Source organism: Chiloscyllium punctatum, chromosome 6, assembly GCF_047496795.1.
Source record: "Chiloscyllium punctatum isolate Juve2018m chromosome 6, sChiPun1.3, whole genome shotgun sequence".
Taxonomy (NCBI): Eukaryota; Metazoa; Chordata; class Chondrichthyes; order Orectolobiformes; family Hemiscylliidae; genus Chiloscyllium; species Chiloscyllium punctatum.
Genome location: NC_092744.1, coordinates 33,075,039 through 33,099,925, shown reverse-complemented (window position 1 = coordinate 33,099,925; position 24,887 = coordinate 33,075,039). Strand labels below are relative to the sequence as shown.

Genomic DNA, 24,887 nt, shown 5'->3' with positions numbered 1-24,887 from the left:
CTCACCCTAAACCTATGCCCTCTAGTTCTGGACTCCCCAACCCCAGGGAAAAGACTTTGCCTATATATCCTATCCATGCCCTCATAATTTTGTAAACCTCTATAAGGTCACCCCTCAGCCTCCAATGCTCCAGGGAAAATAGCCCCAGCCTGTTCAGCCTCTCCCTAGAGCTCAAATCCTCCAACCCTGGCAACATCCTTGTAAATTTTTTCTGAACCCTTTTAAGTTACACGACATCTTTCCAATAGGAAGGAGACCTGAATTGCACACAATATTCCAATAGTGGCCTAACCAATATCCTGTACAGCTGCAACATGACCTCCCAATTCCTGTACTCAATACTCTGACCAATAAAGGAAAGTAATGCCTTTTTCACTATCCTTACTCCAGTTTCAAGGAGCTATGAACCTGCACTCCAAGGTCTCTTTGTTCAGCAACACTCCCTAGGACCTTACCATTAAGTGTATAAGTCCTGCTAAGATTTGCTTTCCCAAAATGCAGCACCTCGCATTTATCTGAATTAAACTCCATCTGCCACTTCTCAGCCCATTGGCCCATCTGGTCAAGATCCTGTTGTAATCTGAGGTAACCCTCTTTGCTGTCCACTACACCTGCAATTTTGGTGTCATCTGCAAACTTACTAACTCGACCTCTTATGCTCACTTCCAAATCATTTTTGTAAATGACAAAACGTAGAGGGCCCAGCACAGATCCTTATGGCACTCCACTGGTCACAGGCCTCCAGTTTGAAGAACAACCCTCCACCACCACCCTTGTCTTCTAACTTTGAGCCAATTCTGTATCCAAATGGCTAGTTCTCCCTGTATTCCGTGGGATCTAACCTTGCTAATCAGTCTCCCATGGGGAACCTTGTCGAACGCCTTACTGAAGTCCATATACATCACATCTACCACTCTGCCCTCATCAATCCTCTTTGTTACTTGCTCAAAAACCTCACTCAAGTTTGTGAGACATGATTTCCCAATTCCCATGTTGACCATCCCTAATCAGTCCTTGCCTTTCCAAATACATGTACATCCTGTCCCTCAGGATTCCCTCCAATAACTTGCCCACCACCGCCGTCAGGTTCACTGGTCTATAGTTCCCTGGTTTGGCCTTTCCACCCTTCTTAAACAGTGGCACCACGTTAGCCAACCTCCAGTCTTCCTGCACCTCACCTATGACATCTCGATAGGAATTGTCCCATTGGGCAGATACAGCATGGGTTCATGAATGGCAGGTCATGTTTAATTAATCTTTTGGAATTCTATGAAGACATTACGAGCACGGAGGACAATGGAGACCCAGTAGATGTGGTCAATCTAGATTTCCAAAAGGCATTCGACATGGTGCCGCACAAAAGGCTGCTGCATAAGATAAAGATGCAAGGTGTTATGGGCAATGTATTAGCATGGACAGAGGATTGGTTAGCTAAAAGGAAGCAAAGAGTGGGGATAAATGAGTGCTGTTCTGGCTTGAATCAGTGAATAGTGGTGTGCCTCGGGGATCAGTATTGGGACTGCAGTTGTTCATAATTTACATGGATGAATAGGAGTTGGGGACAACGTGTAGTGTTTCAAAGTTTGCAGATGACACTAAGATGAGTGGCAGAGCAAAGCGTGCAGAGGACTGTGAAACTTTGCGAAGGGGCATAAATAGTTTAAGTGAGTGGGCAAAGGTCTGTCAAATGGAATACAATGTTAATAAATGTGAAGTCATCCTTTTTGATAGGAGTAACAGTAAAAAAGACTTTTGCTTGAATGCTCAGAAATTGCAGCATGCTGCTGTTCAAAGGGACCTGGGTGTCCTTGTGCATGAATCACAGACGGTTGGTCCGTAAGTGCAACAGGTAATTAAGAAGGCATGTGGAATTTTGTCCCTCACTGTTTAAGGGATTGAGTACAAAAGCAGAAAGATTATGTTGCAGCTGTATAGGGTGCTGGTGAGGCCACACCCGGAGAACTGTGTGCAGTTTCATTTTCTTTGCTTGAGAAATAACGTACTAGCCCTCGGTTGATTCCGGGGTTGAGGGAGTTGGCTGAGAAGACTGGGTTATATTCATGGGAATTTTGAAGAATGAGGGGAGATCTTACAGAAATGTATAAAATTATGAAGGGAATAGATAATATAGAAGTAGAGCAGATGTTTCCACTGGTGGGTGAAACTAGGACAAGGGAGCATAGCCTCAAAATTAGGGGGGAGCAGATTTAAGACTGAATTGAGGAGGAACATCTTCACCCAGACAATTGTGTATCTGTGGAATTCCCTGCTCAGTGAAGTAGTTGAGGCTTCCTCAGTAAATGTTTTCAAAGCTAAGATAGACAATTTTTTGAACAGTAAAGGAATTAAGGGTTATGGTGAAAGGGCAGGTAAGTGGAGTTGAGGCCACTAAAAGATCAGCCATGATCTTGCTGAATGGCGAAATGGGTTTGAAGGGCCAGACGGCCTAATCCTGCTCCTGCTCCTAGTTCTTATGTTCTTAAGGCTCAACTGGAATCTCTTATTTCAAATTCAAAACTGATCTCTCCAGGGTATTTGAACCCTTCACCACAATGCATTTTGTCTAGAGTTTCTTTGCTGTTGTAATGTGCTTTCAGTGCAGAATTTGCTTCCATAATCATCTCTGCTTGGTTCAGTAACCAGTGTTGAATTCGGTTTATTTGTTGTCTTCCAAGTTAATAGTTACATTCATTTTCACCTCATTTACAGTGGATCTACAAGTTCCAACGTTGATTCAAATAACTTTCCAGCCTTTAATGACCCCCACACCCGATTCTTTGTATCACCTAGTAAAATCTACCATCCAGATCAATACCCAGGCTTTAAAACAGGTTAGTCATGTTAATTGTAATTTTACAATAACAAAATCTATCGATACAATGTTGTTTTAATGGTCTTGTCTTCTAGACATAACATTTCCTTCACTTTTATAAATATGTAAAAAGAAAAAAAAAATAGACAAAATTAATATTCTTATAAAGGGAAATGAGAGAATCGATAATGGACACCGCATACTCTATCTCCATCTCCACACCCAGGCAAACATGTAACTGCAAAATAAATCAGTCAGCTAGGAATTATGATCCCCTCCACAGCTAGCTTCCTGGACCTACTGATGGCAACTTTAGCCAGGTCCAAGAGTGAGCTCATAAGGAGCTACTCCATCCTATCTGCTTCTCTCTGCATTTGGGTACACAATGATTAGATGTGTTGGACGGAAGCATAACCAGAAGTATTGTAAAAAATGTTTAACCTCCAATAAACACCTGGACTCCACAGCAGAACAGAATAAACATCTATTCTGGGTGCCTGTAATCCACCTTCAACTACAGTTTACTGGACTGCTGTGTGCAACACTGTCTGTGTGAACTTGCCTCTTTTCTCCCACACAAGGGAAGAACCCAGTTCTATTTCTCTTGAAAGAACAGATGAAGAAATAAAAACAAACACCTAAGAGGGTAGTGGGACAATGATCAAAAGTCACTGCTAAAACCATGGATGAGAAAACAAAGATGAGAGTGTGTTAAATGAAAATAGTTTTGGTTTGGGAAATTATGCACCTAGCCCTCATGAGTTCTCACTTATCATGAAAGGCTTATGAGCTCAACTTTTTCTTAATAAAACAAGCCCACCACTAATTAAACCAAACCCCAATCAACAAATTACAACAAACACTGTCCACCATGGGCAGTGCAACAAAAACAGAAAACAAAAAGGTGAGGAAGTAAGGCGTGACTAAATCAAAATGAAGTTGATGAGGGTGATAGCTAACCCCAGCTATGCCCACCTATCTCTGAAAGCCTCGAGGGTACCCTGAGTGCTCACGGCTTGCTCCCTCTCCCAGGACACTCAAAGATGAAAGTAGCCACAGAAAAGAGGCAGAATTCACCTCTTAAATACAAACCCATGAGCACTACCTAGTCACAATCAACTTTGTAAATGTTCGATTTGAGCTTAAGGCACTCTTGTGGTTTGATAGTAGTGCCCTGACATCTAGACCAGAAGGCCTGTTTCAGAGGTGCAAAGTAACAACTCTGAAAAGGTTCTTTCAGAAGCTATCTTCTATTTAAGTTGGCTTGTCTTGGAATCGGGAGGCTTGGACTCAAGTCTCACATGCTGCAGAGGTGTGAGCAGGTTGATGAAAAGTACCTCATTTTAACTCCAATAAGAATGTGCTTAGTATATAATAACATTACTCTGTGAATTGAATGTAATTTTCTTGAAGGTTGTAATTTTTTGTTGAATGTCTGTAATCTTTGATTGTTTATAGGCAAAAAGGGACTGTGGGCTTACCGCTTGGAAAGAAACACCCGGTTCACAAAAAACCCAAGGCAAAAGTGCTTTGATTGGTACATACAAGAGCCTTTTCCATTCTGGAGTTTCTTCACTTCCCCTTGTCCATGCTCATTTTTTCAGGCTATATTTGATCGTGCCTATACTTGGGGAGGTGAAATATATTACTATGGATTTGATATTAAACAACCTCAAGGTAATTGTTAACTTTATTATTCAATAATTGTATCCTCAGAAATACTATTATTTGAAATATTGAATATCAGTACACATTTGAAATCAAGGCCTGGTGACAAGAGATTGTCATCTAGGTTACTTCTGAATGATTCAAATGTTTAGTGTTTGGTATGTTTTCTTGCTCATGGTATGTGGGGTCACTTAAAAGATCAGCATTTGTTGCCCATCCACAATTCTCTTGAAAAAGTATAATCTTTAAAAAGAATGCTGAAAGATGAGATTTTTTAAAGGGATAATTAGGGCAGATTTGCTCTCAGTGGTGCTAGACTGCAGCACTACACAAATGAATTTCTCCCTTGAAATATTTGAAAATAGAGGCTTAGGGATTGTAACTGGATGTGGTAGAAAGACTACTATGTTCCACTGACCCTCAGAATTATGCTGGCTGAATTTGAGCTCTCCAGCCAAGTTGAAAAGTAGAAGCCAAACTAATAAGGAACGAGTCAATCTGATGACTTTTGTGTGTAAACAAACCTGAAGCAAGTGGAGTCTATTACGGATTTACCAAAGCAACAAAGAAGAAACACCAGAGGAAATGGAGAATAGGAGCAAAGACATAGTCCTCAGATGGGTGGGACATGACAAGTAGTGATCCCAGGAATGTGTACTGGGATGTCAGCATTCTTGAATGATTTGAATGAACGTATACAAAGTTATATATCCAAGTTTGCAGGTAGCTTACAGTTTTGAGACAGGGTAAGTTGTGCAGGTGTGTAGAAATTAAAATTATAACATGATTGGTTGGGAAAACAGTGACAGGTAAAGTTCAATGTGGAAAATTGCTGCCATCCAAGTTGTTTCCAAGACAGAAAAACTGGCATTTATTGTCTTTAGCATAAAAACAAAGAACTTTGGACTAGTAAAGAGTGTTTATCCATGTCCTATCAAAAATATTGCTGATATTGTGCGTGGCCTATCCATTTAAGTGTGCAACAACTATCGATGTTTTTGTGCCAATGTGCTTTCATGCTTTCTTAAAGTGGATGGCCTGTGCATGGCCTGCACAATAACTCCCAGGTTTGGCAATGTAACTCAGAGGGAACCTTGATGTCCATGTGAGCAAATTACAAATAGTGCTCAGATACTATAAGTAATGAAAAGAATAATAGAATGGGGGCTGGAATACAAAAAAAGGTTGAAGTTATGCTTTATTGGATATAACTTTAGTCAGACAGAACCTAAATCAGTGCATTCACTTCTATGGACCAGCTTCTTTGAAAGGATGTCACTGGCTTTGGAAAATGTAGAGCAAAGACTCAACAGAACAAAGCAGAGATTTAAAGGACAAAACTATGAGAACAGGTTGCCTAAACACAGCTTTATCACATAAAATTAGAATGGTGAGGAATTAGCTGAAGGAAATGTTTTAAAAATTATGAAAGGATTTGAGAGGGGAGAAACTGTTGTTGGGGTCTGAGTGATGTGAGACATGATGTGATTTGAAACAGAATTGGATGATAGGTGCAGGGAGGCACTTGATGCCAAGATCAACTTGCTCCATGCTTTTTATAAGCACAGGGGTGGAACTCTCATAAGGCAGCAGGCCAATTGACAGTCATTATTGCTTGACAATTGCGTTGTTAATATCATGACTCACCTCATTAATATTCAGACATCCACATCTTACCAAATTTGGCAAACCAACTAGATATTGAGCAGACTTGACAGGAAAACCAGAGAGAGCACTTGGTACATTCATCTTGCAGCTTGCTCTGAGTGTCTTCCCTGCTCAAAACCCAGCAACATCTCAGGACCCAGACCATGGGCACAAACCATGCCCCACAAACACAAACATAGGATTCCAACATATGCCAGGCTTTAAGAACCTTCCTAGCACATCACCAATTCATTTACAGCATGCCTCTGCATTTCAGTACTGAACGGCAACAATTATCACTGTAATGCTGTAGGCAGGTCACAGTGTGCTCAGGTATGTGCACACAGCTCATGGACAGAATAAGGCTGCATCTCTGGCCTATTTACCTTCTGGAATAGTGCTCACTCACTGTGAGCTTATCCGAATGCTCACAGCATCCCTGCCTTGCCAGAGAGACCCAGCTCACGTTATTGCTGCCATTTAGTGCAGACATAAAGCCAGGGAGCTTGACATTTATGTCAGAAGGCCTCAATCAAGTCAACAGGGCTAGCTCTCGGTTGTGGGATCCCACCCCGACAAGTCAAAGGCAGCCTCTGACACCAGACCTGGCCCTGCTTTGGGCCTTCAGAGTTAGAATCCTGTCCTAAGAGACAAGGAACTGAATGACGGGCAATATACCACCTATCTTGACTCTTCTTCTACTGTGGACCATTTTCCTCCTGGATTGAGAGAGGTGTAGATATTACAGGGGGTAAAGTGGGTGGCACAGCTATTCCTGTTGGTCCTGATGGGGAGGTGTCCTTAGTGAATGAGTAGGCAGTGCAGGGAGCCTGCAGGGTTAATGGTTTTGGGTGTTGGGCTGGGTGAGAGCAAGTGGGGAAGATGTTGGAGGCATTAGAGAGAGTGTAAGAGCTTAAGCCTTGGTGTGGGGTGGATATAAAAGCAGAGCTTGAGTGAGTGTGAGGTATCAGAGAGAAGCAGAATGGAAAACCCTACTGAACCCCTGCCTACAGTGCTGTGCATTCCTCTCGGTGACTGAAACAGCTTTAACCCAGTGGCACTCTCAGGTCATTCTGGTCCTGGGGAAGGGGCAAGTACACTACTGGCACCATCCCATCCAACAGGACCTCCAGTACCCTGCATTCAAAGCAGGGTGCCAATTTTCCCCATCTGCCATGTTGTCAGGGTCTCTGCAGGGAAGCTCCAGAGGACACAACGGCCTTTTACAGCTAATTCAGGTGGAAAGGATGGCAAGCTGTTCAGGAAGCGATGTGTGGTAAAATGGAACAGATCTCAGATGAGGGAGACACAACAAAGGTCTGGTGGTTATTAAAGAGGCAAGTTTGGTAAAGTAGGGCAACAGAATTCATTAGGCCTTGTGGTGACAAATCCTCTGAAAAATATAGCTCAACTTGGATTTGGCCAAAAGGAAAGTACTATTCAGCCCAGGGAATCTATTTCATCTGGTGTGAGTATCTGGAACAAGAGCACAATCCTATAACTGGTACTAGACTATTTAGGTGTGAAATCAACAAGACCCAGAGGTGTAGCAGAAATTTGGAACTGTCTTCTACAAAAGGCTTTGGATACTGGATTAGTTGAATATTTTAACTTTGAGGTTGATTAGTTTTTGATAGATAAAGTTAGCAGGAGGTAGCTGATGTGGATAAATTAAGCTGAATCAAGTTATCAAATTGAATAGGGGAACATTCATTGGTATTTTAGTCCTGTTCCTGTGCCGAGAGTTTGGTACTGGAAAAACACAGCAGGTCAGGCAGCATCCAAGGAGCAGGAGAATCAACGTTACAGGCATAAGCCCTTCATCAGGAATGAATCCTGTTCCTGTGCCCTTATCATCCATTGAGTGTAATACTGGATGATGTTCTGATACAATCAAATAGTTTTCTCTCGGCAGCCTACAATGACAGAAATGAGTTTCATTATCTGTCAATTGGCACTAGAGACCGAAAATAATGAATCTGGGTTTGGGGTGAAACAGACTAGAGAAAATAGCAATAATGTCTTCCATTAATTATAATGCCTACAGTTTAAAAACTGGAATGGCTCACAAGCATTAAAGACTAATATATTAAGGAGAGTAACAAAAAAGGTGGGTGAAGGGAGAAGGTGGAAGAGATTTTAAAGGTGTGCAAGGTGCGGTTATGAAGGGCTTCAGGTAAAAAAGATCCAGAGGGAGTTCACAGGGAATTAAAGATGCCGGCACCAAGGTAAGACAAATGATAAAAAAAACATAAGAAACAGGAACAAGAGTATGCCTTTCAGCTCCTCAAACCTGCTCCACCATTCAATAGCATCATGGTTGATCTGACATTCCTTACATCCACTTTCCAGAGTTTTCCCATAAATGTTGATTCCTCTATTGATCAAGAATCTATCTGCCTATCTCAGCCTTAAATATACATCAGGAATCTGACCTCACAGCTCTCTGTGACAAGGAGTTCCAAAGACTCTCAACCCTCTTGAGAGAAGAAATTCCTCCTTGTCTTAAGTTGGTGCACCTTTATTCTGAGACCATGTGCTCCAGTCTTAGACTTTCCCATGAGGGAAAATATGCTCTCACTATTTGCCCTGTGAAGCCCTCAAGAATCCTATATATTTCAATGAGCTCATCTTTTAAATTCCAATGAATAGAGTCACAACCTGTTTAGCCTTTGCTCATGAGACAATTCCTTTGTACCAGGGATCATCCCAGTGAACATTCTCTGAACGGTCTTCAATGAAAAAAAACTTTGCTGAGATAAGGGGACCAAAACTGCTCACAATACTCCTGACGGGGTCTCACCAGCACCTTGTACATTTTCAGTAAGACTTCCCTACTCTTATACTAAAATCCCCTTGAAATAAGGGCCAACATTCCATTAGCCTTCCTGATTATCTGTGTGTTAGTTTTCTGTTTTTGATGTACAAGTACCCCCAAGATCCCCAAGTGGGCGGCACGGTGGCACAGTGGTTAGCACTGCTGCCTCACAGCGCCAGAGATCCGGGTTCTATTCCCGCCTCAGGCGACTAACTGTGCGGAGTTTGCACGTTCTCCCCGTGTCTGCGTGGGTTTCCTCCGGGTGCTCCGGTTTCCTCCCACAGTCCAAAGATGTGCAGGTCAGGTGAATTGGCCATGCTAAATTGCCCGTAGTGTTAGGTAGGGGTATGGGTGGGTTGCGCTTTGGCGGGGCGGTGTGGACTTGTTGGGCCGAAGGGCCTGTTTCCACACTGTAAGTATTCTAATCCTTTGTAATACAGCTTTCGTCAGTTTCTCTCCTTTTAATAGTCTGTTCTTTTGTATTTTACCCACCAAAAATGAACAACTTCATTTTTTCCCACATATACTTTTTTTGTAAATGTTTTGCCTAATTATTTAACCTGACCTTCCTGGAGCTGGTTATTTTAACACAGTGTCCTGCTCACATGCCCACATGTCTGTCCTCAGCACGCTGCAGTGTTCCAGTGAAATACAGTGCAAATTGGAGGAATAACATCCCATCTTCAGACAAGGCACTTCTGGACTTACTATTGAGTTCAACATCTTCAAATTGTGAACCATATCTTCCCTTTCTTTTCGCTTGTTATCACGTTCTCCCCTCCCCCATCCCACTTACTGTCCTTTCAAGCCTGGCAGGAGACACACCATTGTTCTGCCATTCTCACATTCCAATCACTTAATCTGAAACTACTAACATCTTCTCTCAACAACACCTTACACCAACTACCCCCACCACCAGCTCCATAAATGCTGTCTCCTCCACACTTCACTCCAGCTCTGATGAAGAGTCATCTAGACTCAAAATGTTATCTTGCTCTCTCTCCATAGATGCTGCCTGACCCACTGTGATCTCCAGCATTTGTTGCTTTCAATCAACGCGAAGATTGACATCACCCATAATTATTGCTGTGTTCTTTTTACATGCTCCACTACCGAATTTGTTGATTTATACCTTTTCCTACAGCATGCATACTGATTTGTGGTCTATACACAACTCAATGTCTTCTTTCCCTTGATTTATTTTATTTTCACCCAAATGGATTTTATAGTATCCAAACAAGATCAGCTCTCACAACTATCCTTGCTTCATCTCTTATTAACAGTACGATATCACCACATTTTCCTTCCTCCTGTCTTTCAATACTCTGAATGTTAAGTTCTTGGTTTTGACCTCCTTGGAACCATGTGTTCATAATGGCCATTAATTCATGATGATTTGCACCATCAGTTCCTTAGTCCAAATGTTTTATTTACAAGACTGCATAGGCTTATAGGCTTGCCTTTTTGACATTTTTAATCACCCTGCTGTTTCTTTGAAGGAAATGAAGGAAAGGGCCCCAAGTCAGAGAAATTGAGAGTTTAGAGTCAGGTAGAAGTAGGGCTGGAGGACAGTGAATGAAAGGGAGTGAAGGTTATAAAGGAGAGATTAAAAAGTTAGATTAAAAGTTATAAGTTTGAAATATTGAGGGATATATGTGAAATCAGTGTTGACCAGATTGCTCAAAAAACAAAATTAATGTGGAAATTGATTTTAAGTAAATGAACTTCATCTAAGATGAGTGATGGTACTACAAGTGGGTAGATGGTGCAACATGCAAGGAGATTGAGTAATAGAGTACAAACTAAATTTGATGTTTTTTCCCCCCAGTGTTCTACATCACAATGCAAAGTAGGTTCCCTAATTGGCTAGGTTCTGGAGTGAGATGTTACTATGCGAGAAATGGTGGATTGATCTACGGTGAGAAAGAAAGGTTTCTCCCAACGCCGTGGACTTACTACAACTGGTTGTTTTGGTGGTGGAGAGGATACCTATTTTATAGACAGCAGTTGAACTATTTTTATAACACTGTTCTACCCAACCTGCAAAACCAATACAGAGGTAAGAAAAAAAAATACTTTTTACTCCATATCATGTTTTGTTTAAGTAACAAAGAGAACAAAGAAAAGAATTAGACTTTAAAACAAAAACAATGGCCTTACTTACACTCTGATGTCTTATCGCCTTAAAAACAGAAAATGTTAGAAATATCCACCAGGTTTGGAATGATCTGTGAATGGAAGAACAAGAGTGGGGTTGGATTTTAAAAGAATATTGGGATTTAGAATGGAGGGGTATTAGTCCACTAGTTTTTGGCACCCATCATCATAAGGTAACCACTTTCAGAGAGGCTGGGCAGGGTTGGAACTGCTACCCAACCACAATTGGTGGCTGATCAATTGAAGAAAATTAGGTCTAATTTAAATGTGTATTTGGGCTCCATTCCCTCAGCAAAGTTTATTTCCAGTCAGCCAGATAAGCATGGGACAGTGATCTTGACCACTGTCGGGTCACTATCATGGGTCCCCATCAGGAAAAGCATGGTTGCCACAATTAATCACAAGAAAAGCACCCACACCAACATCATTCAGGGCCACTAGGCCAGAGCTGAGACCCTAGCCTTCCTGTGCATGTACTGCCCCTTTACAATTGCAACCAGGTCGGTGTGACATTTCTAAAATGAAAGATGTTGTTATTTTTAGCAGCAGTGTGTTTAGGAATGTTGCAGGGGAGCTGCAACATCAATTTCTTTCCAGCTGTCATTCTGGACTGTCAGAAAAGGTTTGAGGTGGCGAAAGGTGAGTTCGGCGACATCATAGTTCCACCCCAACTGCCTTTCACAAACAATATCCAGAAAAACTCTTGACAATCAGAAATTAGACATGTGACTTCTCTTTTTAAAAATCTACGCAGTTCCATTGTTTATAAAGTTCCAGGTATTTACTTAGCTTCATTATCTCTTCTTTGTAAAAATCCAGGTGAGCACAGTCTAGAACACAGGGTCAGAATCTGGAAGTAATCCTAATGTTAGCGCCTTAACCCTGGCCTGAAAATACAGCCCAAAGCTTCAAGTCAATGGCATATCATGTTGTAGTCAATATTTTACATGTATTTGTGTCGCTGAGATTGTTGTAACATTTTATTAATAAATTATAAGTTCAGCCTGCATTAATAATTGTCATTGTTGTGCTATTTTCATCACTTCAGAAAGTTCCAAGAATACTGACATCAACAGGTATCTCTATTTGACAAAGGATGCTAAAGGGCTGACTAAAAGCAACTAACTGCATTAAACACAGCAAAGCCTATCAGACTTGACAACATCTTGTGCTGAATACATGCATACTAAAATTGTTAGCCTAGTAGCTAATGAAAGCATCATACCACAATTATTTCCCAATATGTGGCTTGTCAGTGCTGAGTGTGGGTGTCACTTAAAACACTCACTTCCAGATATCATCACAGACTTGACTGAGATAAAGGGGACATGATGGCCTGCTGGTATTATAGTTGACTATTACCCAAAGACCCAGGTAATGGTCTCGGCACCTGGGTTCAAATCCTGCCATGACGGTGGAATTTGAATTCAATAAACATTTGGAAGTAAAAGTCTATAAATGACCATGAATCGGGGGGGGGGTAATAACTCATCTGGTTCGCTAATGTTGTTTCGGGAAGGAAATCGCCATCCTTACCTGGTCTGGCTTACATGCGATTCTAGACCCACAGTAATGTGGTTGACTCTTAACTGCCCTATGGCCAATAAATTCTGACCGAGCCAGCAATGCCCTCGTCCCATGAATGAATTTTTAAATATTGAAATGAAGGCTGCTTGAGAATCAAATTGATTGTGAGACAAGATACTATTGGATTTGTTGAAAATTTCTGACCATTATGTAGAGTAGAATATTTCTAGTTATCCATGGAAACTGATCAGTAGTGTAATTTTAATGTTTTTATGTAATGCACAGGAAAAGGTGAATAAAAATATCTTTTCTGGCCAGGACTAGACCAGAAATGGAATTGACCAGAAAAAGCGAGAGTTATTCCATATTTGTAAAGCCAGCTGAACTGTTTGTTGTTAATCCACGTTGATTATTTTTATTTATTATTTTTCTCTGTTGCTTTTGTAGAAATGGAAGTTGACCCATATAATGACTGCTGCAGAGACTCTGGTGATGTCTTTTTCTGTAATCTTTACCGATCAAAAAGACCCTTCGACTTCTGCTTTGGATACATTCCACCACGGATAGGTATTTTCAAAAAATATGCTCACTGCGAATATACATTCAATTCTTTCTTTAGCAGAAAAACTCCAGTTTTTCTTTCATCTACCTGAATTTATCAGGTCCATTCTTACTGTAAGTTCTTCAAATTTACAAACAACCACAAAAGAATGGTCTTCTTCCACAATAAAAGAAATTTGCAGAGTTCTGTACATGCCTGAATCACTCTAAATAATGATGTGGATGTGCTGCTGTTAGATTGGGTTGGACAAGGTCAAAAATCAAATGGCACCAGGTTATAGTCCAACAGGTTTATTTGAAAGCTTGTGTTTCCAAATAAACCTGTTGCACTATAACCTGGCGTTGTGTGATTTTTGACCAACTCCAAATAACACCATGCCTGTCTGAACTTAACTTCCATCAATTGTGTGCTTTAATAATTTATAAGCAAAGCATTCAAACTTAATGGTTAAATTCCAACCTGCTTCTTCCTAATGAGGAAGTCATAGTATCTTACTTAGATTCCATTTAAAATTTAATCAAGTTCCTATTGTCATCAAAGGACTTGACAAGCATTTGCTTACATGGGATTCCACCTGGGTGCAGCAGATTTCTGAAGTATCCCAAACCAGTTACATTAAAATGGGTAGGAATCAGTCACTGACTCCATTCATGGTTAACAAGCAGAACTAAACTTTCCTTTTTATTTTAACTCGGAAAATAAAGATTTTTGAGGCATTTTATTTTTTAATTTACCAGGTTTCTTCTTTGGCGATCCTCATATTGTCACCTTGGATAGTGTAAAATACACCTTCAATGGCCTGGGAGAATTCATCCTATTAAGTGTGAAAGATGAAAATGGTACATCACTGTTCAGACTTCAGGGACGAACCCTCAGAGCTGGAGAAAATAGAACATCACAGGCAACAAGTTTTGTCGCACTGGCAGCACAAAGAATGAATGGAACAAAGGTGATTAGCACTGCTCTTAAGAAATTCACAGCAAACTGTGTATTACTGTATGTTACACTAATGAAGCGTTCACCTATTTACGTGGCAGCTTGGCTCAATTGCAGTGCTTACGCTGAAAGTTAAACGATCTATACCTTCAAGCCCCATCCCAGAATTTTAACATCTAATCTAGGTTCACATTTCAATGCAACACTGAAGGATGTTGAATTATTGGAGCTACCATCTTTTGGAAGAGCCTTTAAACTAAAGGACATTCACTTTTCAGGTGAACATAAAGGTCAAAGGCACTTTGGTAGAAGGAAAGGGAAGCTTATCTGATGTCCTGCTCAAGATTGTTCCTTCAACAAACATCAACAATAATAGTTTAACTGGCCACTTAGTTTATTGCTGTTTGTGGGAGTTTGCCGTGACGTCAGCTGTCAGATTTGTTTGCATAGTAATAGAGATTACATTTCAAATATTTGAATTCATTGAGAGGAGCTTGAGATACCACAAGGAAGTAGAATGTGCTATGTAAGTGCATTGTCTTCACCTTTTGATTATCTTGACAAAAAATTAATTCTTGAATGCAAATATGGTCTTGATTGTAGCACCCACATCCTCCGAACAAATGAATGGAAAGAATGATATGCATTTGTAGAGTACCTTTCAGAACCTCTGGCCATCCAGAGAACTTAATATATGGAGCTAGAGAAAGCAAGCCAGTCAAGGGGCATCAGAGGAGCAAGAAATTCAATATTTCAGGCAGGACCCTTCATCAGGACCCCAGTAAAGTGGGGAAATATTTTTCTGACTCCTAATTGTTATAAATTGAGGAGAATATTAGGAGTTTTAAAATTCTGTTTCTAAATAAATGTAGTTTGGAAATATTTTGCAAAATCATTAATAATGGAAGGGAAATAATCGCTGTTTAAATTTGACTGATGTATAGTGAACAGAATACACCTTCCTCATTCAACATTATTTTAAACCTACTTCTGCTATCCTTGACCAGGAGCCTTTGATGCTGATATTGGAGTTTGGAAGGCATTATAATCTGTTTAGGAGAAAGTGAGGACTGCAGATGCTGGAGATCAGAGCTGAAAATGTGTTAACTTTAGTCTGTTTGGCTGTTCTCTCATTAGAGAGATAACTGGTAGTGAATTTAACCTGAGGGTTAGGGACAAGGTTGAGAGGCAGGGGCTTCAAGGTGACCTCAGCTGGTACAGGAATTGAACAACACTGTTATACATCAACCAACTGACCTCCACCGCTCCCCCCCTCTCCACCCCCAATATAACATTTTTAACACTTCCAAGTATACATTGGTAGCGAGAAACCTTATCAGCCACCAGTTCAATTCGCACATTCACAGATAAGTTACACTCATACCTCTCCTGACTCACAAATGAATGTAACTTCCTGGCCAAAGTGAGTACTGCAGATGCTGGAGATTAAAGTCAAGAGTGTGGTGCTGGAAAAGCACAGCAGGTCAGGCAGCATCCTCAGAGTTGGGGCAAGGTTTGTTTCCACCTGCACTATAACACGGAATTCATTAATTCTAAGATGGGTAAGGATTGATTAAGACCCTAGCTCCAATTTAATCTCCTTTATCCATCAAAACTCTGCTGGTTTTCTATCAAATTTGTAGTTAAAATAAGCAAACGTTCAGAAGACTTACTCCAGATGACTAAGGGAATTTTTCATTTTATTCAGAATGCGAATGACCCTACAGTTTATACACAAGATTTCTTTTTTAGGAAAAAAGTCCAGAAGACCATGTTCACAAATGTGTGCTGCCTCCCATCAGTCAAGTTCAGGGAGTGAAATTATTATCTTTTTACAGGTTCAGTGGAACATCAATGATGACGATGAAATAATTCTCATGGTTGATGGAAATATTGTAACTGCTACAGGTGAGAGTGAATAGTTTAACCTTGACGTTATATATTCTGCATTGCAACAGCCATAAACCAAGTGCATAATTATTTAAGAAATTTAATAGCTTTCATAAGAATAATCAAAACAGATATTTTGGGGAATTTACAGAACAGATACTCAATTTGGATGCAGAATGGACATGGGTTGGTGACATGCTTGCAGTTGTCTCCCAAATGGGAAACGCAGACTTCTTTCCAGTTTAGGCTGCAATTAAATATCTTTGCTGAGCTGATTTCTTTTATCAGAAAATTATACTATTTGGTTTGTTGGTGAACAGTACATGGTAAAATGGATCCTGCCAGTGAGCTGTAATGCAACGTTTTTTTCTTAATTTCTCTATTCTGTAACTAAGGATTATAACTAGGTACTCTGTACATAAGATGATGCTCTATATTGGTAATCTTGTAACTGTAACTACTCTTGTAACTGAAGAAGCTATGCCTAGGTACTTTTGTACCTAAGATGGCCCTCTAAGTAGAGACTTATTAACTTTTCTGAGTCATTTGAGTGCATAAAGCTAAATCAGTTCAATTCAACTACCTTTAAAGTAGCTCAGCCACTCAAAGATAGAAATAAAATGCATGATCCACTCATTTTTCTTTGAATCGGGGCCATAACATAGGAAGAAGATCCTGATCTGCACATCTAATAAATCTTTGAGATGGTTTGGGCCAGGGTCCTGGAAATTTCTTTTAAAGACCTGTTTGAAAGTAGATTCAGGCAGTTAAGTGAATGCATAATGTTACTATCAGACTTTTAAACATTGCTCAACCAATTTTTAGTTGAGAAACCTGAAATCAGTACTGAAATCCTAGCTCAATTCTTACTTGAAATAGCAAAGTTCAAAAAGCTAAAACAAGTCTCAACCATTTATAACTACATTTTTTTTTTAAGTTTAGATTACATTAGATTACTTAGTGTGGAATCAGACCCTTCGGCCCAACAAGTCCACACCAACCCACCGAAGCGCACCCATCCAGACCCATTCCCTTACATTTACCCCTGCACCTAACACTATGGGCAATTCAGCTTGGCCAATTCACCTAACCTGCACATTTTTGGACTGTGGGAGGAAACCGGAGCACCCAGGGGAAACCCACGCAGACACGGGAAGAATGTGCAAACTCCACACAGAGAGTCGCCTGAGGTGGGAATTGAGCCCGGGTCTCTGGCGCTGTGAGGCAGCAGTGCTAGCCACTGTGCCACCATGTTGTTGTATCAATTTTCAAATAGCTCATATTGGGATCAATAGAACTCATTCAAGTTTATGAATGAAAGCCTAAGTTATTTTAAAATGAATACTGTTCATTAAATTGATCCCAGGCTCAAAATATAAGTATAAAATCCTTAATTGCAGGTGTACATAATTACAGAACTGTGATGTTGATCTTAATCAGAGAAAAATGGACATGGGTTTGATTACAATATTTATTGTTACCTTTTTTAAAAATGTTTTGATTTTAATTGAGCTTTGATTTAAACAAAATGCATCTCTTAGGCATGGCCTACCAGTAAAGGAACTCACAAAAATGTATAAATCTCGTACTTGAATTGGCCAACATCTTGGATAATACATAAATTAGATTTTTATGATCATTCTTCTTTACAGAAAACTCTACCTTTATAAATGAAGTGACCATACAAAAGACAACCGATAATGAAACCGTGGCTGCCTTTGAAGGTGGAACATCCATTACTGTTTCAGGAACGAAGGGGACTTTAGCTTTCACAACATCACTAGATAATTCTTTAAAAAATGAAACAGAAGGTCTCTTGGGTGAGTAACGATGCCACCTTTAAACTGTGATCTTATTACAACTGAAATGATGAATAAATCCATAAAATAAATGGATTGTTATGTTTTCTTTTTAAATTCACATTCCTAAAGCAGATTACTCTGCTGGAAACTGAACTGAAAACAGAAAATACCAGAAGCTATGCAGTAGGCTTGGCCAGTCTCTACCAAGAGAGAAACAGATTGGACCTGATTTTAACTCTGTGGAAGTAAATGGGTTTTGAGTAAATTAAAAGCTTACCCATCCATTCAAAGCCCATCCACCTGCACAATTAAGTTGGACTCCATTGCTGTGTTATTCTTTCCATGAAAGGACTTGACCCCACAAGTAGTTCTAACATTTTCTGTGTTCCAAAGATTCAGGGAAATTCAATTTTAAAACAGGTGACTTGGTCTGTCATTTATTAAATAGGAACCGGAACCCTTTCCCACCATAATTTCCAAACATAACACTAATCGTACTAATATTGGAAAATATAAATATAAAATCAACAAAGACAGAATATAATTAACAATTTAAGCAATGTTAGAAAGAGCAATATTGGATGGACTGACCTTTACATACCCAATCTGAAATCAACCACTATGTATAACATTTGTGTAAAATTAAATCATTTTTATTTTATTATATTTTTGACTGTGGACTTAAATAAGAAAAGGATTGGTTTAAAAATGCAAGGACTGTGGAAGGGATTGTTGTACTTTTAAAAGCAAGTACCAACACTTGCTGCAAGTGCTGTTCACACAATTGTTTATGGTTTGTTTAATTGAGACATAAATGATTCAGAGGGGTATTGACTGGATGGATGTTGAAAGGATATTTCCTCTTGTGAGAGAATCTAAAACTAGATGTCGTAGTTTCAAAATAAGGAGTCATCCATTTAAGAAAGAGATGAAAGTTTTCTTTTCTGTCAGAGGTTTTGTCCCAAAGCAAGGTGAACGCAGAATCTTTTAACAGTTTTAAGGCAGAGGCAGATAGATTCTCGATTAACAAGGGATGAAAGATGATCAGGGCATATACAGGAATGCAGAGTTGAGGTTAAAATTAGATCAGCCCTGATCTTATTGGGTGGCAAAGCAGGCTCAAAGAACTGAATGGTCTACTTTTGTTCCTTGTTCATATGTTCGTAACCAGTGAACAAAGATTAGTTGTAGATGAACTAGTACAAGAAGGTGTGTATCAAGTGAGATTCAGCTGGAATCAACTAGTTAATTGGTCTTTAAAGTTATGATTGGTTATCGATGGCAAAGACTTTCTGACTCCAACAACAATGTCGTTGGCTCCCAAGTAGCTGAGTAGTTTGAGGGTTTGAGTGATATAGCCAGAAGACTTCAGACCTCCACAAAAGGAAGAAGCTGACTTTCTGTAATCAAAAATATCTGAAGCCTGAAGAAGACCAGTTTAGTTTCCCTAGCTGGTTCTTGTAATCCGTGACTTATAAACAGTAAATCACAAATGTTGTAAGTTGTGAACTAGTCACTTTGTGCCTCCTGCAAACAAGTGAAAAGAGATCAAAGAGCAAAACCTCCAAGAGGATCATACAAGCAAACTCTGTGGACAGGGACCATTGAACTGACTACCCAGTTTTTCCCTCCACTCAGAGCTCCAATGATTTTTGTGTCAGACCCTGCCTGTCTCTGTGCACAGGGAGAAAGTCAGGACTGCAGATGCTGGAGATCAGAGTCAAACAAATGGGCGCTGGAAAAGCACAGCTGGTCAGGCAGCATCCGAGGAGCAGGACAGTTGACATTTCGAGCATAAACTCTTCGTCAGAAATGTGGGTGGGGGAAGGGAGTTGATAGATAAATGGTAGGGGGATGGGGCTGGGGTGAAGGTGGGGGGTGGTGGTGATAGGTCAGAGGGGAGAGTGGAATGGATAGGTGGGAAGGGAGATGGACAGGTGGGACAGGTCAACAGGGTAGTGCCCGGTAGGAGGGTTGGATCTAGAATAAAGTGGAGGGAGGGGAGATGAGGAAACTGGTGAAATCAACATTGATTATGTGTGGTTGGAGGGTCCCAAGGAAGAAGATGAGGTGTTCTTCTGCCTTGGTAAACTCCAACCACACGGAATCAATGTTGATTTCACCAGTTTCCCCACCTTATCCCAGACCCAACCCTCCAACTCAGCACTTCCCTCATCAACTGTCCTACCTGTCCATCTTCCTTCCCACCTATCAGTTCCACTCTCCACTCCAACCTATCACCACCACCCACCACCTTCATCCACCTATTGCAATCACAGCTACCTTCCCCCCCACCAGCCCCAATCCCCTCCCACCTATCTCTCAGCCCCCTTGCCCACCCCTCCCTGCAACATTCCTGATGAAGAGCTTATGCTTGAAACATCAACTCTGGGTCAGCATCAGATTAGATTACTTACAGTGTGGAAACAGGCCCTTCGGCCCAACAAGTCCACACCGACCCGCTGAAGCGCAACCCACCCAGACTCATTCCCCTACATTTTCCCCTTCACCTAACACTACGGGCAATTTAGCATGGCCAATTCACCTAACCTGCACATTTTTGAATTGTGGGAGGAAACCAGAGAACCTGGAGGAAACCCACGCAGACACGGGGAGAACATGCAAACTCCACACAGTCAGTCGCCTGAGGCGGGAATTGAACCCGGGTCTCTGGCGCTGTGAGGCAGCAGTGCTAACCACTGTGCCACTGTGCTTTTCAGATGCTGCCTGACCAGCTGTGCTTTTCCAGCACCAGATGTTTTGACTCTGTGCACAGGAAGTTTATATAAAGGTTTAGAGTTTAACTAATGGAGATATACATCAACAGTTTGTACTTGTTTGCTTACAGCTGGAGTAGATTTATAGTAATAAATAGTAATTCTTGTTAAGTGCAGAAACTTGGTCTCTGCTTTCTGTTAATAGACAGGCAATTTGAGGAATTTTACATATTTTACATTTTTTGATATAATCTTTAACTTTTGCGACAATTCTGGGATGAACAAGTCTTGATTTCTGGTGTGTTAGTCCAGTGAGGTGTGACAGGTGCTTGCTTCAATGTCAGTGAAAGCGAAAGGTGGATCAAAGTTGATAATCTTAACTTATATCCGCATGAAAAGAAATAATCGAAGTTTAGCTTCAGTATTGTTTTACATTTTCTGTATTTTTGCTGGTCACATTTTGAATGATAACATGATTTACTAATTATAACAATTCAGAAGCAGAAACATTTCTTTTGGAATTATTTTTAGCTTTCCATGTACTGGAACAAACTTTTCCATTTCTACATTTAGGTGTCTGGAACGACGATAAAGCAGATGATTTTAAAGCTGCTAATGGAACACACCTTGACTTTGATGGAACAAATTTACCTTCAGATGCTCAGATATTTTTTGATTTTGGCCTGACGTGTAAGCACAGCTTTTACATATTTTAAAATACAATTACTAAAATGGATAACTGACTTAATCACGAACTAATTATGTGACAATGGCAATATCATTTTTATTATGTTTGATTATGTGTGTTTTGTTTAAGGGAAAACAACTGTGAACAACAGCATATTCACCTACAATACAACCACAGGAGAGTCTTGGTACAAATACAACAATAACAGTTTTGTACCTTTGTTTTATGATGAGCTATTGCAAACTACTGAGAAAGAAAAAATTGACAAAGCTAATGAAACTTGTAAAGGAGACGATGACTGCATTTTTGACGTTTTAAGTACAGATGATTTATCGTTTGGAGCAGTAACATTACAAAGTGTGACAACATTTGCAGCACAGAACAGCACAATGAGTACGTATGCACATCTGTTTAAAAATTGAAGTATTGTTGACACATGTTCACCATAACGTTCACTAGATCATAGATTCTCATTCTTTATTTTTGTTGAAGAAACCTTTTCAAATAGTTGAATGGATAGGAGAGGTTGAGCAGATTAAAGCCATTGCAAATTCTGTGGAGCAGCGCCTCAGCAATCTTCATAATCTTTTGGAGGACAGACTGCTGGATTACTGACCCATAGTACCAGCATTTAACCTGCTGCTATTAGGGCATAAAAACTTTAAGGTGCCTTAAGAGCTGGAAGCTGGTTGGAACACATCCGTGCGCAACGCTGTGACCTTTTTAGAGTTCAGTCAGACTGAGGATGAGAACAAGGAAACAGTCTGAACCTTGTGTGCTGCCAGCCTGAACAGCATCAGGCAAAGACAGGTCATGGATTGTAATGTCAGCACACAAACTTCTTTCCACCCAGCCCTGAATATAATTTCATTTCTCCTTTCTGAAAAGTGACACCATCTCATGGTGTGCATTACCTTAAATTTGTTTATAAAATTAAAGAAATGACTTCTCACTGAAGGCTCTCAGTAATATGACTGTCATATTCTCAGATAATTTCCCACCGAACATCACTGGAGATTCAACCATTCAAACCCGCCTTGATGAACCAGTGTTTATTCTTTTTACTGCAACTGATAGCAATGATGATGAGGTGACATTTTCCGTGGTGACTGATTCTCCAGATATCACAATCACAGGTAAAGTTGGACTACCAGTGCTTTTATCAGGTGCATTTATAGTTCTAGTCACCTACTACTTTGACATTTAATCTGGACCAAAGACTTTATTTTGGAGATGCATTGATCTTTCATTGGGATATTGGTAATAAGGGGAGGGTCAACAAAGGATAAAAAAGAGCAAACTTGTAGAGGGAGATGAGGGAACAGGAAAGATAGTATGTAAATGCTTTGACTAAATTTTCACAGAAGAGTTGGTTGCTAAAATTGTAGAAATGCCTGAAGTGTGTATTCAGTACTCCAAGCAAGTTATTACAGAAATTATTCTAACTAATAATGGAAAAAACACCTATTACTTTCTTTATTAAACTTTTATGAAGTTTAGGTTAGATTACTTACAGTGTGGAAACAGGCCCTTCGGCCCAACAAGTCCACACCGACCCTCCGAAGAGCAACCCATCCAGACCCATTCCCCTACATTTACCCTTCACCTAACACTACGGGCAATTTAGCGTGGCCAATTCACCTAACCTGTACAACTATGGACTGTGGGAGGAAACCGGAGCACCCGGAGGAAACCCATGCAGACACGGGGAGAATGTGCAAACTCCACACAGTCAGTTGCCAAGGCAGGAATTGAACCCTCTGGCGCTGTGAGGCAATAGTGCTAACTACTGTGCCACTGTGCCGCCCAAAACAGTTGTGGCTGTTCTTCTACTGCATTAAACACATTTCTGATTGATTAAGTATATTTAGTTACATACCACAATTGACTAAATACTGTCATGGGATTTTATCTGTAAGTTTCAAGAGAATCACAGTATAATAGAGATGAAGAATATTGTCTCAATGCAAAAAAATTGTGATTTGAAGATTCAGGCATTTCCTTGTATTTGGCTGTTGGTTATTATTTTAGTATGCACCAAGATGTTTTCTGTAGGATATTAACAAATATTAATCAAAATAAAATAATGAGGGGTACATATAGAGTTAATAATAGATATCTTTTCCCTCGGATGGGGAATTTCAAGGCTGGGAGCATATTTTTAAGGTAAAAAAGGCATGCATAGAAATTGATTAAAAATGGCTATAGGACTGTGAGAGCTGACATCAATAATACTCAACAGAAAATTCAACAAATCTTGTTCCGACAAAACGATTGGTCATAATTAACAAGGGAGTTGCATGCAGATTGGCTGAACTTGGAAGAGAGCGAGCGTTAATCACAGCTCAGAGTTTCTCACAAGTTTGTGCTTACAGAGACACGAGAAGGAATCTTTACACTTAAAATTCATCAATAGCTATCACTAATGATATGTGTTATTAATTCCGAGGTTTATCATGCTGACTTCCAAAAACCTTGTGTCACATATGTCATCCCATTATCTTGTCCTTGCTGGGGACTCAGAGGATTTTGTGGGATGTCCTTATTTAGGCTTAGTCAGTATCCCAGAATTTATGTGGAGCTAGCTAATCAATCTCTGATGGGGTCTACCGAGGTTAAATCCTACTGACAATAGACAATAGACAATAGGTGCAGGAGTAGGCCATTCTTCCCTTCAAGCCTGCACCACCATTCAATATGATCATGGTTGATCATCCTTAATCAGTATCCTGTTCCTGCCTTATCTCCATAACCTTTGATTCCACTATCCTTGAGCGCTCGATCCAACTCTTTCTTAAATGAATCCAGAGACTGGGCCTCCACTACCCTCTGGGGCAGAGCATTCCACACAGCCACCACTCTCTGGGTGAAGAAATTTCTCCTCATCTCTGTCCTAAATGGTCTACCTTGTATTTTTAAGCTGTGTCCTCTGGTTCGGCACTCACCCATCAGCAGAAACATGTTTCCTGCCTCCAATAATCTTTAATAATCTTATATGTCTCAATCAGATCCCCTCTCAGTCTTCTAAACTCAAGGGTATACAAGCCCAGTTGCTCCAGTCTTTCAGTGTAAGGTAATCCCGCCATTCCAGGAATTGACCTCGTGAACCTACGCTGCACTCCCTCAATAGCCAGAATGTCTTTCCTCAAATTTGGAGACCTGAACTGCACACAGTACTCCAGGTGTGGTCTCACCAGGACCCTGTACAGCTGCAGAAGCACCTCTTTGCTTCTATACTCAATCCCTCTTGTTATGAAGGCCAGCATGCTATTAGCCTTCTTCACTACCTGCTGTACCTGCATGCTTACCTTCATTGACTGGTGTACAAGAACACCCAGATATCTCTGTACTGCCCCTTTACCGAAATTGATTCCATTTAGGTAGTAATCTGCCTTCCTGTTCTTGCCACTAAAGTGGATAACCATACATTTATCCACATTAAACTGCATCTGCCATGCATCTGACCACTCACCGAACTTGTCCAGGTCACCCTGTAATCTCCTAACATCCTCCTCACATTTCATCCTGCCACCCAGCTTAGTATCATTAGCAAATTTGCTAATGTTATTATTAATACCATCTTCTATATCATTAACATATATTGTAAAAAGCTGCGGTCCCAGCACTGATCCCAGTGGTACCCCACTGGTCACTGCCTGCCAT

The 24,887-nt window shown here is 40.4% G+C and overlaps 1 protein-coding gene across 22 annotated transcripts in view; it reads left to right on the top strand.

Annotated features, from left to right (window-relative positions):
• The window catches only part of LOC140478847 (uncharacterized), a 352,643-nt gene that overhangs the window by 177,778 nt on the left and 149,978 nt on the right, over positions 1-24,887 (top strand). For all 22 annotated transcript variants that reach the window (XM_072572342.1, XM_072572329.1, XM_072572328.1 and 19 more), the window contains 10 exons: positions 2,710-2,831; positions 4,271-4,489; positions 10,774-11,004; positions 13,077-13,196; positions 13,929-14,140; positions 15,966-16,035; positions 17,670-17,837; positions 21,110-21,226; positions 21,354-21,617; positions 22,214-22,360. In XM_072572342.1, the coding sequence (XP_072428443.1) occupies positions 2,710-2,831; positions 4,271-4,489; positions 10,774-11,004; positions 13,077-13,196; positions 13,929-14,140; positions 15,966-16,035; positions 17,670-17,837; positions 21,110-21,226; positions 21,354-21,617; positions 22,214-22,360 (1,670 nt within the window). The remainder of the gene's footprint in view (positions 1-2,709; positions 2,832-4,270; positions 4,490-10,773; positions 11,005-13,076; positions 13,197-13,928; positions 14,141-15,965; positions 16,036-17,669; positions 17,838-21,109; positions 21,227-21,353; positions 21,618-22,213; positions 22,361-24,887) is intronic.